Source organism: Hydra vulgaris, chromosome 13 (assembly GCF_038396675.1).
Source record: "Hydra vulgaris chromosome 13, alternate assembly HydraT2T_AEP".
Classification (NCBI taxonomy): Eukaryota; Metazoa; Cnidaria; class Hydrozoa; order Anthoathecata; family Hydridae; genus Hydra; species Hydra vulgaris.
Genome location: NC_088932.1, coordinates 31,402,501 through 31,423,097, shown reverse-complemented (window position 1 = coordinate 31,423,097; position 20,597 = coordinate 31,402,501). Strand labels below are relative to the sequence as shown.

General features: G+C 28.9%; 2 protein-coding genes across 2 annotated transcripts in view; both read left to right on the top strand.

The window, feature by feature from the left end:
- Positions 1-8,802: 8,802 nt before the first annotated feature.
- LOC101238831 (transcription factor HES-2) overlaps positions 8,803-20,597 on the top strand; it is a 15,046-nt gene continuing 3,251 nt past the window's right edge. Inside the window, exon 1 of the mRNA XM_065814948.1 lies at positions 8,803-9,132. The gene's annotated coding sequence lies outside the window, so the exon portion shown is untranslated. The remainder of the gene's footprint in view (positions 9,133-20,597) is intronic.
- Positions 14,332-15,297, top strand: LOC136089802 (uncharacterized). The gene has a single exon (XM_065815891.1). The coding sequence runs from the start codon at positions 14,332-14,334 to the stop codon at positions 15,295-15,297; it is 966 nt and encodes a 321-aa protein (XP_065671963.1).

Genomic DNA, 20,597 nt, shown 5'->3' with positions numbered 1-20,597 from the left:
CAAACAAATTTTTGTTTTGTTTTTTAGTTAACTTGTTACATCATTAAAGTTGAAAAAAAGTAGTGACACAGTACGTTTGTTAGCTCTTGATTCTAAGACCTCTAGCAATTGGTTTCGCGCACTATCAGTTAATTTCTTCAGGCATTCCTCTACATAGATCAGATGATTTCTTGAGGCATTTCCTTTGCATAGCTCCATTTGGAATTCCTTCTGCAGAGGCATTTTCTCTGCAGAGCTCATTTGAATTGAGTTTTAGAACTTTTAAAACTCTTGTTTTGAGGTATCTTGCAGTCCAAGTTGTCCCAGAGATGTTCTATGGGGTTATAGTCAGGGCTGAGGTGACTGTGGTAATAAGTTAATGTGATTTTCTACCAAAAACTTCTTTGTAAATTTAAGAGTATATTTGGGGTCATCATCATATTGAAAGATGTAGTTGCCCATTAGCCTTAACTGATCCACTGAATCTAAAAAATTTATTTTTTATTACATTAATCTAGTTTTGAGAAGTTAAATTACCATCAATCAATAGTAATTTATCTATACCATCACAGGAAAAACATCCCAAAGCCATAACAGAGCCTCGTGACCCTCTAAAACCATGGATTTGATTTTAGGTATCACTTATTGGTAAATTAAAAGCTTCTTTCAGCTTTTGTAATAAAATTTTTTTTTTTTAGTACAAAATTTTATTCACCTCACCAAGGCCGAGAGGGTCACTACAATTGAGGAGGCTTCTTTTTTGTGGTTACAATCCTCTCTTAACTCTTAAACTCCGAAACACAAACCTTGACGAACAAGTCCGCTGCGCTGAGAACCAAGTTGAGTGTGGTACTATCAGAGATGTGGCGAGGATCGAACTCTTCGCTTATGAAGCGAGCGCTTTACCACGACACCACTACCGCATGGTATTGGTGTATTGGTAGAGTGCTGGTCTTGAAAATGAAAGGAAATAGTATTTTTTTTTACATCAGTCGCAATCAATCGGTTTTAACAAGATGTTGTTCTTTGCTTTCGGTAATAAAAAAGTGGTTCCGGTCCTAAAATAGTTCTGATCTTTTTTTTACACTTTCTCTTGAAATATAAAATACGTTGGCGATATAAGATTTATCGGGTTCTTCGGTCGTATTAAGGTTAATAGACTGACGATATAAGACAATATAAGGCGATATAAGGCAATATAAGGCAATATAATGGCGATATAAGGCAAATAGGTTAGCGATATAAGGTTTACTGGGTATGGGATTGTCCATAAAGCACATACGTTCATAGGTGGGGGGGGGGGGGGAAGAGGTCTTCAAAAAGCGTACGAAAGCGCATGGGGGGAGGGGGAGGGTTTAATTTAAAAGTACGTACTTCAATTTTCACAATTAACCAGTTAATCAATAGAAAAATTAAAATTCTGACTAAAGATCCTAGTTTGTCAACATAAAAGATGTATGGCATAGGGAGTAGAGGGTATAGTTTCCCTTTATGCACACGTATGGGCGCCTGCAGGATTTTTTTATGATCCAGATACATCACTTTCACACATTGTGCAAACTTCAAACTTTAGTATGTTTATACCTATACCAATTGAGGAGACCTTACAAAAAATTGGGATGGGGAAACCTGGGAACAAAAAAGTTCTAAAACGCTTCGCCCCAACTTAACGCGAGGGCACTAATGTATTAAAATTTTCAGCTCTACAATCAAAAACTAAAGTTATATTTATCGACAGATTTTAAACTTCGTAGAAAAATGTAGAATAACAAAAGTTATGACAATTCAAATTTTCCGCGCCCTACCTCCCCCCCCCCCTCTCCCAAAAAAAAATGCGCTTTAGGGCTTAATGTTCCCAGGCCTCCTCCATACCAATTTGGCATAGGTATAAACATACTTAAGTTTGGAATAAGCAACGCTTTGTTTATTCCGTTACTACGCACGAAAAGTAGTAACGGAATAAACAAAGCAAAGAAAAGAAGCGTCAAAAAGACTATATCAAAATAAAAATCAAAGTTTCATGGATACAGATTTAAAAAAAATTGCAATTTTAATGAAACTACTGCTATACCTTCAGTTGATCAACTTCAGTTGTCAATTGACAACATTCCATGTTCATCATCCTTTAAGAAGTTGCTTAACAAAAAGATTATACAGGATCCTAAAAATATAAGTGAAGACTTTAACTTTATTATGAATTTTATTTTACTGAAAAATCCAATAATGCTTTTCAAATGTCCAGAATTTAAAGAGTTAGTTAACTTGCAGTTTGATTCTTCAAAAAAATATGGCTTAAGTATTAGACTAAAAGTTTGTTGCAATAGTTGTGAATGGGAAACTGCTTTTTTTTCGTCTACGACTATTGAAAAAAAGAATTGAAATACAAAAAAAAATTATCTAGTTAAAAAAAAATGTGGTAGGCGTAAACCGTTTGACATAAACACTCGTGTAATAGTTGCATTTCGTGAAATGGATAAAGGACTGTCAGCTATAGAAAACTTTTGTGGAATTATGAATATGCAACCGCCAATGAATGAAAATATTTATAATAATACATTGCATATACTGTTGGATGTGTATCAAAGTTTAGTTGATAAAAACATGAAAAATGCAGCCGATGAATTACAACCTATCAGTGAAACATCTAAAGATATTACATGTGAGTTTGATGGATCATGGCAGAAACGTGGGTATACATCGAACAATGGAGTAGTAACAGCTGTTGCTGTAGAAAATGGTAAATGTAATGACTTTGAAATTGAAACTAAAACTTGTAAGTTGTGTTCAATATGGGAGTTAAAAAATGCACACATCTTGTTGAATACACTGAGTTTCATTATTTACATCATCAAAAGTGTCAAATCAGTCACACTGGTTCAGCTTCTTCTATGGAATCAAGTGGTGTAATAAAAAATTTTCTGCGTTCAGAAAAAAAAACAATTTAAGATATACAACATTTCTAGGTGATGGAGATAGCAGTTCCTATGTTAGTGTTGTTGCTGTTAAGCCTTATGGAGATATCACAGAAATTAAAAAAGCGGAGAGCATTGGGCATATTCAAAAACATGTTGGTACTCGCTTAAAAAATTTAAAAAAAATAGTAAAGAAATTTTATGTGATGGCAAAAAGTTAGGAGGAGCTGGTCGCTTAACAGAAAATGTGATAAATACATTGCAAAACTATTATGGCAAGGCAATAAGGCAGAACATTGAAAATTTATATGGAATGAAAAAGAGTGTTGCAGCTGTACTTTTCACTGTTCCGAAAATTGTGATGGTGAAACAGTATCGTTTGCGCACCAAAGATTCGTGGTGCAAATTCCAGGCTGACAAACTGACTGGAAAAGTGACATATAAAGAAAGTATTTGTATTCCTGCTTCTGTGTGTGATGCTATCAAACCAATATTTTTGGACCTTGGTTCCAATAAACTTCTTGAAAAATGTTTACACGGTAAAACGCAGAATCCCAATGAGTCGTTAAATCATGTGATATGGAAGCGTTGCCCAAAAGATATATTTATTGAAAGAACTGCTCTAAATATTGGAGTGGCATCAGCTGTGCTAAATTTTAATGATGGTCAACAGTTTTTAAACAAGTTGTTTAATGAACTTGGAATGATATTTGGTATAAATGCGCAAAATTATGTATTGCATAAGGACACTAAACGAATATCTAAAGCAGAAAAGCAATGTACCCCTAAAGTAAAATCTAGAAGAAAAAAATTAAGAGCAATACGAAAAGGTTTTTGTGATCAAAATGAAACATTGGAAGGTGTGACGTATAGAAGTGGAGAATTTTGTACTAACGTCCTTTACTTATTTTTTTAAATTGCGTTTTTCTCAAAGTCATGTTTTTTGGGCTGGCGACAGAAATATTTTCAAAAATAATAATCAAAATTACTTGAAATTATTATTTACTATGTTAGTATCTACAACATACACTAGAATAATCTTGAGTGCTTTTTTGGTTTGGTAATTTTCAAAGATTTTGTGCCACCATTTACCCCCAAAATTACCTTGATTCACATAAATGCAAATATTTTGTTATTTTTTAGACCTAATTTAAATCTTTTAGTCCACCACACAATGCCACATGTAATATATCACCAGCTATAATTTCAAATAAAAAAATATATCCGTTGCTGAAAAATTATTTTTTATTAATTTTTTTGTATTATTTTTTTTAGCTGTTTAATGGTGTATTAAACATTGTAGAAAAAAAAATATGTAAAAGTTGAATATATATATTTTTACTCTTATTACTGTACTACCACTTTTTAAGGGGGGTAGGGACTTAAAAGTACACATGGCAACAGTGGAGAGGGGGATGTTAAATTTCAAAATTTTTGGCGTACGTACTTTATGAATAACCCCTATCTTCGCTCGTAAATTTTGTAGCAAGTGAGGCGTTAAATCTCTAACTTTCGGCACTCTAGAATCTAATTATAATACAAATTCTAAATTTAAAAAATTTAATCGGAAATAATTTTTTAAAATGTATAACAACAAAATGTTACCACAAATATAAAATAAACTAATTTGAATGAATAATTCTAAAATATAAACCATTTTTGCAAACTTACTTCCCAACCAGCCCGTAAAAACTCAGATAAACAAAAAATGATAACAAGTTACCTTCCCACCCCGGATGTTATAGTATGAATAACTAAAATGTATTGACTTCTGATGGTGTCATTCATAATGACATGTTTATACTACATAAGCGCGCTACTAGTAGCCAATAGTAAAAGATATACTTTCATGTATTGTCAACTTTCTGACGCGAGTGTATATACAATAGGGTGTTTCATATTTTATCATTTTTATTTATAAGTTTGAGCAATAAAAATATATATATAGTTTTTATGGTCCTCGTCAGTTCGATTTTGGGCAAATATGTTGGGTGTTTTAAACGCCTGGCGTTTAAAATTTATCCAATAAAATTTTTTATTTTTTTAAATAACCGACTTATAAAAAAGGTTTTTGTAAAGAAATTTCAGAAGATTCTGTAGAATAATTTCTTAATTTTTTCAACACGCTTCTTTTATGTAATTAATATTCAATCCATCATATATTATTTAAAAGAATAAAAAATTTTATAGGATAAATCTTAAGGTCCCCGCCAGGCGTTTAAAACACCCAACATTTTTACCCAAAATCAAACTGGCGGAGGCCCTAAAAATTAAATATATGGCCAGAAATTAGCCATATTGTCCTGATGATATTGTTGAGTTTTTCTGGACCCATGACATGGTACATTGTCCTGTTGAAAAATGTAATTGTTTTCTTGGAATGTCTTTTTCAACCATGGCACCACATAGTATTTTAGTAAGCTAATATACACATCAGAGATAACTTTTTCTTTCTCTTTGATGTAGATTGGTGAACATTTCTTTCCATTAGAAGCGATGATTCCTAGCATCATAATGGACTGAGGGTGCTTGGTGTGACACACAGGTGGTGCTTTGTTACCCTTCTGCACAATTAATCTGTCATTTTGCCTATTTATCGCACAGGCTTCCATTGTAAAACTTTTAACTAAAATGTGTTTTATTTACTATTTTATTAAAATCTAAGACGGTCATTGAACATTAATCAACAAAAACAAATTGCGGAAGAATTTTATTTACATCACAAAACCTAGTCGAAAATTAGGTCGCGAATCGCTGCCGCACCCTGTAACTACTCTTTTTATTAGAATTTTGTCAATAAAAAGTAATGGTAAATCGTTAAGCAGAAGTTTTTTTTTAAAGATGGATGAAAAAGCATCCAATTATTTTTTCAGCATTAAGCGAAAGCTTGTTTATTTTAAACCATTCAGAAATGTTTGTTAACTTGATATTCATATATTGAAATAACGATGTAATATTGTTTTCAGATAAAAAGAGGTTAGTGTCATCTGCAAACATGACAGCGATCAAGTTCGAAGCTTTATGTAAATCATTGATGTAAATGAAAAAGAGAAGAGGCCCAAGTATAGAACACCACAGGTTATATTTAATAGATTGGATGGGTCAGTTAAATTACTATAAACAAACTGTTTACGTTTGCTTAAATAGCTTTTAATTTATAATAAAACATTTCCTTTAATTCCATAGTATTAAAGTTCTTTTAGGAAAAATTTTATGATTAATTGTATCAAAAACTTTTGATAAATTTATGAAAACTCATGTTCATGTGCATGTTCTGTTGAGTTTTTTTTTTTTGAATCCGTTTTGATTAACATATAGTATATTATTTAAAGAAAGGAGAGTATAAATTACGTTATATAAAATTCTAACTGAAACTTTAGAAAAAACAGACAAAACAGAAATTCAGCAATAATTAGAAATTGGTTGCATCACCAGGTTTGAAAATTGGAGTCACTTCAGCTATTTTTAGAAAATCAGGAAAAACGCCCTGTTTTATTGAACAATGTAAAACTTTAAATAATACATCTTTTAGAGGTTCATACGATTCAAGGACAACATTACCATTTATATTATCATGACCAGCTGATTTATTACACTTCAGCATTTTATAAGATTGCTCAAAATCTTTGTAAGATAATTCATAAGATGTTAAGACCAAAGTAATCGAAAAATCATACTCATCTATTTTATTAGAAGTGATCTGAGATGTCGCTTAAAATTATAGCTTTTTTTAGAGATTTATTAAAAATATTATTTGTTATGATATTGTTAGTTAAAGTAGCTGAAGTTTATGTTACTCTTGTTGGCTTATTAATTAAAGGTATTGCCACATGTTCAAATACATCATTATAAAATTTATTAGTTCCACAATTGGTGTGGTATTGAAAACTATCCAAATTAATGTAACCTATTAAATAGTATTTTTTTTTTCTTGACTGCTTTTTCTTAAAATATCATTAATAAATATATCAAAATTTCCAATATGACCTGAAAGTGGGCGATAGCAACAACTAAAAATTAAATTATTGTTTTTTGTGGTTACGATTTTAATTGTTAAAACCTCATTGTCGTCATCAGAATTACTCATGTCAGGCCTCATAATATACCTAAAACATTCTTTAATATAAATTATTAAACAACCATCTCGCTTTCTATTTTTACGGTCTAAAGAGATTTTATCAAAACCTGGTAAACAGTTCTTTCCGTTAGAAATTACGTCAACAGAGCTACTCCAAGTTTCCAACATCCAAATTAAGCTAAAAAAACTAAGAGATTTTTTCATATTTATACAAAAAATTTTAAAGTTTTTCGATATGCTTATATTAATATGCAAAATGTTTAAATTTTTGGGATTAAGAACTTCTTTTATTTCATTGAAATAATAATAGGAGCAGTTGCTTAGTAAAGCACCAGCTCCGATAAAATAATTTAAATACGGATCCGAATCATGGTTTTGTAAAAAGTCATCAGTTTGAAAGAAATCAAAAGAGTTTAATTCAAAATTGTTCAAATTACTCGAATCCGTTTTTATTTTTAGATTATACCTTCGTTAATAAAAGAAATTCTTTTAAAAATCACGCGTTTTAAGTTTGTTACAGGCCCGTAGGAACAAAAATTATATTAGGGGGGGGGGGGGGGGAGTGCTGGATTAAGGGGCCCCAAAATAGTTTAAGGACCTTTTTTTAGTCATTTTGTCAGTCAATTTTTTCAAAATTATTTGTTTGAAAAATTATTGAGGGGGGGGGGGAATGCCTTCTCCTCCCCCGGTTGCTACGGGCCTGTGTTATAAATAACTTTAGCATATTCATCTTTTTACCTTAGTTCATTAGCGTCTGTTAACAACCTTTTTCGTAACTCGCTCGTCCGTTCGCAAAAATCTTCGTTTGTAAAAAACTTTTGATTCCAAAGTTCTAGTTTTATGTATTTATCAAGGATAGCTGATTTGTCTTTAAAATTTAAAAGTTTCACAACAATGGTTCTGACTTTTTTATTAATATTTTATTTTTTTTCTACTCGATGTGCTTGTTCAATAATAAAGTTTCCTTGAAGTTCATGTTTGAGTGGTTTTGAGTGTATTCAGGACTTTTCTTTTCGCAATCTTCCCAACTTTCGTTTTCTGATTCCTCAATTCCATTAATTCTCAAATTGTTTCGTCTCTTCAATCTTCTTGCTTTGTTAATTTGTCCTTCATGGATTCAGTTACAATATTTTCTAAATTATTTGGTTTAATGTGATCAGACTTTGCTTCGGCAAGTTCAACTAAAACTTTGTCAAATTTATCACTTGTAAAATCGACAGATTTTTTTAAATTGTTAATTTCCCGTTTCAGAACTTTATTTTCATCTTTTAAAGTATTCAAGAATTTGTTAGCTTTTTTTAACCTTTACCTCTTTTTTGGTTTTAGATGGTTTTTATCAAATTTAAAATTATAAGCAGCCACTTCAAATTTATTTTTTGGTAAAAACTTTATATATTTGCATATTCTTCGGATTCGCCTTTATTTATCAGATTTGCAAATGTTCTTTATGCTTACCTCTTGAAGTAGCATTTAATAGCTAGTAATGTAGTATATACTCATTAAATGTAGTATATACTCATTAAACGTGTACTGGTATGTACTTATTAAATGTCATCAATCGTTTGTTAAAGTATTAAAGTATCGAAATTGCTTAAAACAATGTTTATTTTTCATTTGAAATAGTTTTTGTTTAAACTTTTAAAATTTAAATAAAAATCCTTTTAATCCCATATTTAAAGATACCAAAGAAGTGACTCTTTTAAAACTCTATTTAAACATGCCAATTAAGACAAGTAAAACCAATTGAGTGTTCATTATAGTGTAATTTTTGGTATATAAACATATCATATTACTTTATTATAAAGAAATAAATTTAACTAATCCCAAACTGTTGTATTTATTGAGTTTTACAACAAAACATATACATATGGCGTGTTCCACAGGAAGCAAAATGCAAAAATTTTAAATTTTTTTTATCAACCTTTAAAAAACAATTATTGATATATACACATAAAACTTATTTTTAATTATTTTTTTAGTTATAAAGTTATTTTATTTAAGTTATTTTAAAGATTCTCAAAGTTACGGTTCTCTCCAATGTCGTATGATTTAAAAAAACATCGCTGTAAAGTAATATTTTCATCAAGGATTTTATTGCATAATCTGAACTTTTTACCCTCTGGAAATGTTGGCAAAGTGTAGGTGAAACAAGACATGGAAAAGGTATGCTCTTCAAAAGTTTTGTAACAAAGGTAAAATTTTAAATAAAATTTTTAATTTTTGAATAAAGACGCCTATCAAAGCGCGTATTGAATTAGTGTAAGTTAAAGCTGTGTCAATTTACATAAAAGTTCTTATTCTTTTTTTAAAAGTTTTTACTGTTTAAAAAAATGCATACTGTTGTTTTTCATCTTTTTCATCGAAATCGAATATTTTAAATACCGATCTTTTATAACGATATTTCATAGCGCTATCAAAAGTTTACTTTAACGAAATATATCATCTCGTTATTTGTTTAAACTAATTTCTTTTTTTAAGCAAAATACAGCAATTACTTGGCAAAGATACGCAATTATTTTGTCAAATTTGTAGAACCGGGAACTTATAACGCATCGCTTAAAGTGACTTTTTAAGAGAAAATTGACTTAATTTATAAATAGTAAATTCTACATGTGGCGTAGGAAGGCCTAGAAAGTTAGGGGGGTCAAAAGGAAAATTAGGTGGACTAAGGCAGCCAGAATCAGAATTTGAATGGAAAAAACAGAAATTTCCTAAAATAAGTGTGTGTGTGTGTGGGGGGGGGGGGGGGGCTATTGCCCGCACCACCCTGATCCCCTGTTTCTACGCCAGTGTATATATTATAATATTTTAAATAGATTATATGAAGTTGTTTCACTGTTTTGTAATTTGCAGATCCACAGATATTAGGAAAACCTATATACGAAAGATCGGAGAGATTAATGTCAAAATTCCTTACTTGTCAAAGGAAAGGTTACTGATCTTAACCTTTTAAATATAATCACGCCAGCAAAAATGGTGAAAAATATCTCTAAATATACCTATGAAGATAGAATCTTACTACTCTCATCTACCGATATGCTATTTTGTATTAATTTATATTTTATTACTTAATAAATAATAATGTATATTCTAAACCATTAATTTAACTAATTTGATATTTTGATCTTTTAATTCAACGAATTTTTACTTTTAATTTTAAAAATTTAAGAGAACTAATTTTGTTAAATTCTTTTGACAGTACAAAAGGCAGATAAAACCCTATTATTCTAACGTCACGATATATTAAGAATGACCTTAAAAAAATAAAACGGTTGCTTTTTATTTTAAAGTATTTTTTTGTTAATATTTTTGTTTTTAATTTTAAAAAATTGTTTTACGAGTGCAATTAATAACTCTGCAAAAACACGAAAATAGGAAATTACAACATTCTTTAAATAATTATTAGATCCTGAAAAAAAAATTAGTTATAAATTTTATGAGAAAAAGATAATGAAAAAGTTGGTTTACAATTTTTTTTAAATCGTAGATGGTTACTGAAAAATTCATTCTATCATATAACGTCTAAAGAAAAAGTTATATCAACGCGCCTGCGTTAATCGACTGTCTTTTTAAATAAAGATTGCATTTTTATGAAATTATTATTTGAAATTAAGTTATTAACCACATGCTTATACAAATGGAGGAGCTTGAGTACATAAATCGACTGATTTAGGGAGAACCTGCAAAGGAGTGCGGCATTTCTGCATTACTGCATTTCACCCGTATCCGATATTCAAACCATGGCCTACTTAAAGTATACGGCATATAAAGTATACAGCATATAAATGCATATACGGCATATAAATGCAATGTTCATAAAAATACTTTCTATTCAACTACAACAAAATTTCATTTTAAGAATTTTTTTTAATTTCTTACATTTTTCTAGGAAAAAAAAAGAAATATCGTTCATTAAAAACTTGTTAATTTTATTTATTTATGTTTAATCTTGCTTTTTTCGTTGCCTTTTTTTAAAACTAACTATATTGTCCATAATATTTCCATCAGTAATTACTTTTCTTTTATTATTAAAGAATATATTACTGGTTGTTTTGTTTATGAGATTTATCCCAAGTTTTTGGTGATCAGAACAAAGGATATTTTCTTTGAGTAAAAATGTTTTTAAAATAAACTGAGCAGTTGTTCTTAATGGCAAATCGGTGTTGTTCATTACATCAAAAGTAAAGTCTAAAATTGCAAAAGCATCACAACTATAATTACTTAGATTGGTAGATTGGTAGTCAATCCTCCCTTTGATAAAACTATAATATATTGTTTATCTGGAGAATCATATTCATCTACTCCAATCATTAGTTCATTACAGCATTTACTAAATCTTTTTGAAATTTTCATTGCAATATAACCTGCAATATGAAAGGCAACTTCTCTGCTATCTTCTGACAAAGATAAATTATTTAAAAAAATGCACTGAAGTTTTTTCAAAACTTTAAAATATTTTTTTGATTGTTAGTCTTTTTGTAGTCACTATTGCGGATGTCAATGCCTTCTTTAACTAAACTTTTAAATTTGATAATTCCCTCTAAACACAAAACATCTTTTAAACTCATTAAAAACCTGCCACCTCTCATCTGTCAGTACTGTCCAAACCTTCTCTCTATTGGATCACTTTGAAATCTTGCAGTCATGTCAGTAATATAACCATCGTTTAAAAGATCTTCAATTAAAGAAGCATGACAATTAAGTGTTTGTTTAAATTCTGAACTAGTTTGAGTAGACATAACAAATTTCTCACAGTTCAAGATTTTTTATTTTTTCCAATTATCAATCCATAATGCCATTGCTTGTAAAAATTCTGTTTTTTTATTATGCAAGATAGCAGCAATTTCTAAATAGTTATTTGAACAAAACTTGTTTTTACTATTAGCAATAATCCACCATTTATTAAACAATCATAAAAAGCCAACAGCATCCTCACATAAAGGAAAGTATGATTTCAAACAAGCTATTGTACTTTTATTAAACAAGTCAAGAGCTACTTGAACATTTTATTTATATTTTCCTGGGTGTTGCACTTTATTTGTTAGTTTTGGAGCTATACGTAAATCTGCATCTAAAGCAAGATCTTTTTCATGGACGTCATGAAACAGTTTCCAAGATACTTCTCTAACTTGTAAAATTATCTTTTAACCCAATAAACTGAAATAGGGGAAACAAAAACTTTTTTCGATTTAACAAGCTGTTTCTCACATTTTTAATTAAATGTACTGCATCATAGAATAAATAAACTTTTCTACAGTTATATAAAATTGAGAAGTTATCAAAGCCATTTTCGTATTCTGATAACAATTTATTAAATGCAAAAATATTTCTTGCATAATTATCGCACACAATAGCTCGCACAACAAACCCACTCTTAAGCAAAAGATTCTAAGTTTTAAGAATCTCATTTTTTAAACAATCACTATCAATTTTTACAACTGGAATAGCTTTTATAATGTATAGGATGTTTTCCTTAAAACTGTTTATCATAAAACAAATAACACTTTTGTAGAGTTTCACCCACATTGTTTACGCCTGTTACAGTTCCACTAGAGTATTCGGCACATTTTTGTAAATCGTCAAATATTATGCAGACATATTGTAACACTTTGCCATCTTCAAGTAATAATTTTGCAGCTTTTAGTGCATCAATGTTACCAGAACAAATTTTATTTAATAAAGAAAGTGATGGTAATTGAAATTCTTCCAAAAGTACTTTGTAGGATTGCATAGATGTATAGTGCAATAATAATGCATATCAAATTAGGTTGCCAAAATAAATTGGTTTTTATAGATATTTTATTTTTTCAAGTTCTTCGAAAACTTAGAAATTTTTTTCTGCTTGTCTTCTTAAATAGGCAGGATTGTTTCAAACATACTTTTACAAGTTAATGTACAATTATGACCATTACGAAACCACTTCGGTAATGGTACTAAACAACCCTTAGTACACTCAATAACTTCTGGTATAGAAAGCTCATTAAACAGCATTTTGTAAAATACAATATTATCATCATGTTTTAGCATTTGGTAGCCACTTGGGCATGGAATATTAGCCATGCAATTTAAACTTTTTATTAAATCATTTTCATAAAATTCGCTGCTCTGATCATTCTGGTAAATACGTTTTGTTGGAGATTTTCTTTCCAAATTTATTGTCAGTATAGATGATTTTGGTATAACATTTGGATGTATAGTTAGTATTGGTTTTAACTTCTTTATTAAACGAAATCTTTTTTCTTGTTTTCCATGTTTTAAATATGTTTCCTGAAAATATTTTGAACAAATAACTGATGATTTAGTTGGTATCCAGTTTAGTCTATTTACAAATTTTATCCAATTCGTTCTTAATTCTTCATTTACGGGAAATGAAAAAACTGGCGCCGCATCATGTCTGGAATAATTAGAAAACAGCCAACAACACAACATTTGTTAGCCATTCTTTATTTTCAATATTTCAATTTTAAATTTATGTAGATTCGCTACACCTTCATTCAGAACCGCATACTAAACTGGCTTTCTATTTTATCGGCATATATGCGGAGAATTAGGATGTATACTTTAAGTAGGCCATGTTCAAACTATTTTTTCTTGGTAAATAAGACACAATTTTTTTTTATTTTTTATACATGTTTATTTTACAACTAAAAAGTAATTACAAGTAACCAATCACTGATTGGCAGTAAAGATATACAAATTTAAATCGTAAATATAAAGTTCGAAATATACGAGGTAAAAAAAATTTAGTTGCTTACAACTCCGAGACATGAATAAAATAAATACCGTAATTTTGGGTAACTTTGCACAACCGTGGGTAACATTGCACAACTTTAGTCATAGATATTTTATTCTCTAGCAGTTAAAAATTTTAACTATAACTGCAAAGCACTTTTGAAGTCAGCTGTTTATTCTAGTTTTAATACAAAAATAGTGTACAAAAGTCATTTTAACAAGTTTTCTTTCTACGCAAGTAATTTTACTTAAACATAGAAAAAAGTCACGCAAATAATTTCTTGCAAATTTTATCTGTTAAGCAGATCAGAATTAGACCCTAAGGTAAGTAAACAGCATAACATGCTCATCATAATATTAATTTGAATTATTTTATGTTTTAATGCGATTGTCAGTCAGTATAGGTGAAGAAAAATAACTAAATTTTGTAAATAAATTACTATTTCTGACTAAACTGGGATAACTTTGCACAATGTTCAAAATTACCACAACTGTCTTTAATCATCTAAAAACAATACTTTTTAAAATTTGAAGTAAATTTTATATATAAGCATAATTATTACATATATTTTTAATGTTTTTTATTAACATTTTTTGCTTATTCCTAATTAACACTCATGTTTTTTCCAAATGTCAAGTTGTTACAAAGCCATAAAATATAAAGACTATACAAATAATGACCTATCCAAATGTCTTGAGGTAAAATGTAAAAAGCTGACACAAAAGCAAGTTGCTGCTAAATATGGCATCAGTCGAAGAACGATTTGTTACAAATTAAAAGGAAAACACAACTTAAAAGCTGGTAAACCATACTTCTTTTCCAAATTCAAGGAGGCTGCTTTTGTGAAGTGTACTATTCAATTGAGTGATTTTGGATTTCCAATCAGTAAAGAAGATTTACGTCATATTATGAATAATTATCTAATTAGTTTAGGAAAAAAAGTAAAAGAGTTTAAAATCTTTCCTGGGCTTGACTTAGTTAACTCATTTTTACAAAGACATCCACAACTTACAAGTAAATTTGTGCTAAACTTAAAAAAATCTCGAGCAATGGTTAATGAAGAAATTTTAAAGGATTATATTCAGAAATTATCAAAAACTGTACAAAATGTACCTCCAAGCAACATGTATAATTACGATGAAACAAATTTGAGTGATGATCCAGGTTCAAAAAAATGCTTGGTAAAGAGAGGTAATAAATACCCAGCAAATATAAGAAACACTTCTAAAACAAGTATTTCTATTATGATATCAGGTAATGCTGCAGGTGAAGTTCTACCACCGTTTGTAGTTTATAAAGCTGTAAATCTGTGGTCAACTTGGTGTGAAGGAGGTCCTAAAGGAGTCAGATACTTTAACACTAAAAGTGGTTGGTTTGACGGAGCAGCTTTTGAAGAGTGGATTTTTTCTATAGTTTTATCTTCTTTGAAAGAAAAATCAGGAGTTAAAGTTTTGTTAGTCGATAACTTATCCTCTCATATCTCTCCAAAAGTAATTAATGCCTGTGAAAAAAATGAAATACTATTTGTTTGCCTGCCACCTAATAGCACACATATAACTCAACCTCTAGATGTGGCTTTCTTTAAACCTTTATAAACAGCTTGGCATAGAATTATTACAGAGTACAAAGATTTCCCTGCTGGCTGCACAAAAACATCTCTTGAAAAACAACATTTTCCAGAACTTTTAAACAAGTTATTGATTGCTGTAGAACCAAATCAGGCTAACAACTTAAAATCAGGTTTTAGAAAGTGTGGTATTCATCCAGTAAATGTCAATCAACTTCTCACACAATTTAGAGAGAGAGAATTGTACGATAAAGAATTTTTAGAAGATAGCTTTGAGATTTTTTTACAGAAAAATATAAATCCTTGCACATTTCAGAAACTAAACAACGAAAAAAAAGCTTTCTGTTCCTGCAGGAAAAAGTGTTGGCACAGAAGATTTAGAAAAGTTTAGTAACAGTTTTGATATTGGCTCAAAGCTTGCAAAGAAAAAAAATATTAAATAAAAACACAAAGAGCATAAAGTCAAAAGTTCAATCTGAAGAAGATCCGAAAGAGTGCCATGATCACAGTTCTAGCTCAAAATCATTGAGTAGCATTGAAAATAAACTTGTCAACAAAAAGAATAAGAATGTGAAATCAAGCTCAGAAAATTTGAAACGTGAACTTTATACTGGATAAATTACAAATGTCAAGGAAAACAGTGCTTATGTGAAGCCAATGAAAAAATATTAAATGCTTGTCTGACACACAAGAAAATTTTTATGAATGGGACAATATTTGTTTCACATTAAGAAGCCTCAAAAAATAGCCTAAACTAGAGAACTTTACAAAGTACCTTTGTTAGACTTTCATACCTGTTGAAGTTTGTATATTTAGCTTTTATTTTAAAGATATACATTTGCCTACATTAAAAGAAATTTTGTGTTTTTAGTTTTTAATGTGGCTATGTTTCTTTTATCATGTTAAAATTTTTATTAACCAAAACAATGGTAAATCTGATTTTATTCTTGCATTATTATCGAATAATAGTTATTCGTTTCTGGAAACTAATTTGTTAAATAAATAGGGACCACGATATGTAATTAAGAATTTTGAGAGTCTTGTTGTTTCTTAAAGTTGTCTGTAGCTCTTGTATTGTATTTATTTATATTGTTTTTAAAAAAGTGTGCTGTAAAATGTTCTGGAACCAGACTTATTTTATATTTAAACATACAAGTATATATTGAAAAATATTTATTCGGAATATATATAGTGTGTTCATTTGTTCCAGTAGGGGTTGAGCATGAGTAAATTTGTTTTTGTTGTATACTAGTCTTGAAGCGTGTTTTTGACGTAAGTAAAGTGGTTGTAATTTAGATTTGTGGATTTTTTTTCACTTTTAATCAACTTAAAACAAAAATAAAACAACCCAAAACACCAGAAAAATAATTTAAATTGATATAGATTCAAAAAATGTGACAGGATTTTATATGTATTTTTGAGACACCTAAAACTATAATTTGTTATCACAGAAAAAAAATTTTAGAAAAGGATTGAAAAAATAATTTAGATGGGCTCTTACAAGGGCGTAATCAAATAAACCCAATCACTTTCAATCTGATAGTGGTAATAAAATAAAATCATTTTACGTTTGAAATAAGAGTGTGATACATGCCGTTAAATCTAAAAATGTTAAGCTATTTTGAAGGCCATCAGCCGATATAAAGCACCATGGTCCAACAAGGGTTTACTGAACTTACCAATTACCCAATATGAGTTTGGTTATAATCTGATTATCTATAAATTATCAGCTTACCGGTATTTTTTGTTACAGAGATATGAGCTGACGTTTAAGGAAATCCTCTTTAGAAATTGTTTAAAAACGTAAATGATGTAAAGTAAGTAACAGTATAGTATCTAGATAACACGTCTATTATCTTAAGTAGGTCACTTTAGATCCAACTTTTTTAATTTTCTTAATAAGTATCAAGTTCACAACATCCTGTTAAAAGTTTACGATTCACAATACCAATTTTCAATAATCCGAATTTTCTCAAACCTCTGAAAAAAAATCAATGCGCCTCTGGTAATATGTATTCTATCAATACTAAGACATGTTCAATTAACCCTACAATTTTTAGAAGACTTTTTAAAATTCTGAACCAATACGATTATATAAATATTTTTTGTGTGACCAATTCAAAAATTAATGCTACAAAAAGCCAACAAAAAAAGAGACCGTTGACCAATCAAAATGGTTAGTGTTAAGGATGATATTACGCTCAAGTTAAATCCACCCTCAACCTTAACATGTTTCCTTTAATTTATCACATTAAAAAGGTTTAGCAAATCAAAAAAGTTTATTGTTTCACAAAATAAGATAAAAAAACGAGTAAAAAGTAAGTAAAAAAAATTTTGAAGCAAATATTATTAAGTACTTGACAAAATGACCTTCAATCGGTGGTGCTGTGACTGGTAGAAAAAAACTTAATTATAATATTTTTGAAATTCTTTTTTTAAAAAGTTTAACGTGTAGCATAATATTATAATGCCGAGTGGGTCGTGAGTCACCCAATATCGCGACACACTCGATGGACCGTGGACTCTTTTTAACAATTTATCTGCAACTTCTGCAACCTTATTATAAACACGGTGGTCCTCAATCCTATTATATACTCGGTAATCTTCTGGATTTTGTCTACGCTTTCTATCCTATGTAATTTTGTCTACGCTTTCTATCCTACATAATTTTGTCTACGCTTTCTATCCTACGTAATTTTGTCTACGCTTTCTATCATACGTATCCTCTAAATATCAGCTCACTTGGAGCTTGAAACTTTTTTCAGATAACTCATTTTCGATTAAACAATTATTTATTTAAGCTAATTCATGACTAAAAAAAAATTAAAAAAAAACTTATTTTAAAAGTGTTTGTCAAAGTTATACTATACTGATCATATATGTAACTTTGAAAAGTAAATATTTGAACCAAATTATTGGATTTGTCTAAGATTGTTGTCTTTAAAGTTGTCCTAAACTTAAAATTTTAAAGTTATTGTAAACGCTGTTTTAACTGCTAAGTTTAAACGTTGTTTAATTTAAACGTTGTTTTAACGGCAAAGTTTAAAAATTTTTTTGAAAATTTTTGTTGCTCCAAACATCATTACAACTGACAAACAATGTCAAATCTCAGTACTTTGGTATTATGGTATATCCTCCTCCGGCTAATTGCCATATAGAGGCGGCATACCAAGGCCCGCGAAAACAAGTTCAGCTCACTAAAGAGCATCATAACTCGCTTCGACGGAACAAGAGTGCAATTATACGTTAATCGGTTGCAACTAATTAACGAATTTTCAAATCTCAATAGTTTGTAAAACTTAGGAATAAGCAAAAGTTAAAGCCTTAATGCGTTATAATGACCTTAGTAATAGTTTTTCACATGAACGAATTTTTAAAATAGAGTTTATTACAAAAGTAAATATCATTAATGTTGGGGTTGGAAGGGGGATAAACAACTTTTGCCTGTCAGTAACATTAGATGCCTAATTAATTGTTTATCATCGAAGTTATACAAGTAAAGAAGTTGGTTATTTTTAAAACATACACACACACATACACAAACACATACACACACACACACTCACACACACACACACACACACATATATATATATATATAGTTGTTATATATATATAGTGTTATATATATAGTGTGCATGTTTTAAAAATAACAAACTTCTTTACTTGTTATATATATATATATATATATATATATATATATATATATATATATATATATATATATATATATATATATATATATATATATATATATATATATATATATATATATTTATATATATGTATATATACATATATTAGGTACGCGGAAATCGTGTTTTATGACAATTTAGATGAAGAAAAACATAATTTTGACCACAAATTCTTCTACAAATCCATATATCGAAAAATCGGTACTTAAATTGTCATAACTTTGTTATTTTAAACAAAAAATAACTTATTGATAAAATAAAAAATTAGAAGTGCAGTTTTAATTATATTGAAGTTTATTCTCCTCAGGCAGAAGTGCAGTTTTAACACCCTCAATTTCACACGCTTGCTATCAAAACAAAAAAGGCAAGTCTAAGACACCGGTTGACGTCATGAAAATTTTGCGTAAAATGAAATTTCTTTAATTGCTAATATTAAAACTAATTTATTAAGCACTTTATTGTAGCAAAAATTAATTTTGAGGTTTTTTAACTGTGAGAAGATCCAAGTTAATTTTAGATGCATCTTTTCATTAGAATCCATTTGGACTTAAGTTTAATGACCGTTTAAAATGGACTTGAGTTTAATGACCGTTATATTATCACATATTTACAACTATATTTGTTCTTCTTTTTTAAAGTTTTAAAACATAATCTTTTTTTCATATAGTAAAAAAAAATTTTTTAATCTTTTTATATAACAAAGTATAATCTTATTGACAAAATACAACGTATAATCGCTAAAACTGTAAACGGATAATCGTTAGATTTTAAAATTTCATGCTAGAAAATCGTTTGTTGTGGTAATAAAATAAGAAGAAAAAAGAAAAACCCATCTACGCCATCATAAAAGGTTTAAAATAAATTGTTCAATTTCTTAAAGTTTAAGTTCCAGAAATAAAAAACGCAAAAGAAATAAAAATTGCAAATGTCAGTTAAAATAATTTTAACTTTTTTTGTTTTAAAAATCGATCTTGAAGTTTTGTAAAAATTATGTTTTGTCACATTAAAAAAAACTTTGATGAATGAAAGTAAATTTAATTAAAAATCAATAGTACGTCTCTGACGGGAAAAGTATTATCAAATTCAAATTCTTTCTGTTTAAATATGCAAGAAACTTCTGTTTAATGAGCAAAGAAATGTTTTTGTTCTAGAATAAAAATATATTAAGTATAAGTAAATTAAAAACAAATTTAAATAACGGAAATTCTGTCTTACAAAATCTACAATTGCATCAATGTATGAAATATACTTTATAACTATTCAATTAATTTCCGTAGAAAAGATTTTTCAATTTGCATTAGAACCTCTCCGACATATTAGTTCAGTAACAACGTTTTTAAAACTTCCGGTTAAATTAAAGTAAAACAAATCTTGTCTAAAGATGAAGGTCATGGAGAAAAAAGACATGTGCAATAATGAAAATAAATTAAAAAAATAAACAAATAAACTCTTTTAGATACTTATTTGTTGTTTTTAGGGATCCCTAAATAATATGAATTACATTGTTATTAACTATATAAACTTTACAAAAACTAATAACACCGTTCCTATCATTAACAGGTAATTTTTATCACATAAGTTTGACAGGTTTATAAGAAGAAATTATATTTAGCTATTTCCCTTCGTATTATTT

Bases quoted from the DNA above. Each gene is read 5' to 3' on its own strand.
- LOC136089802 (XM_065815891.1), top strand. From the start codon at position 14,332: ATGTCAAGTTGTTACAAAGCCATAAAATATAAAGACTATACAAATAAT.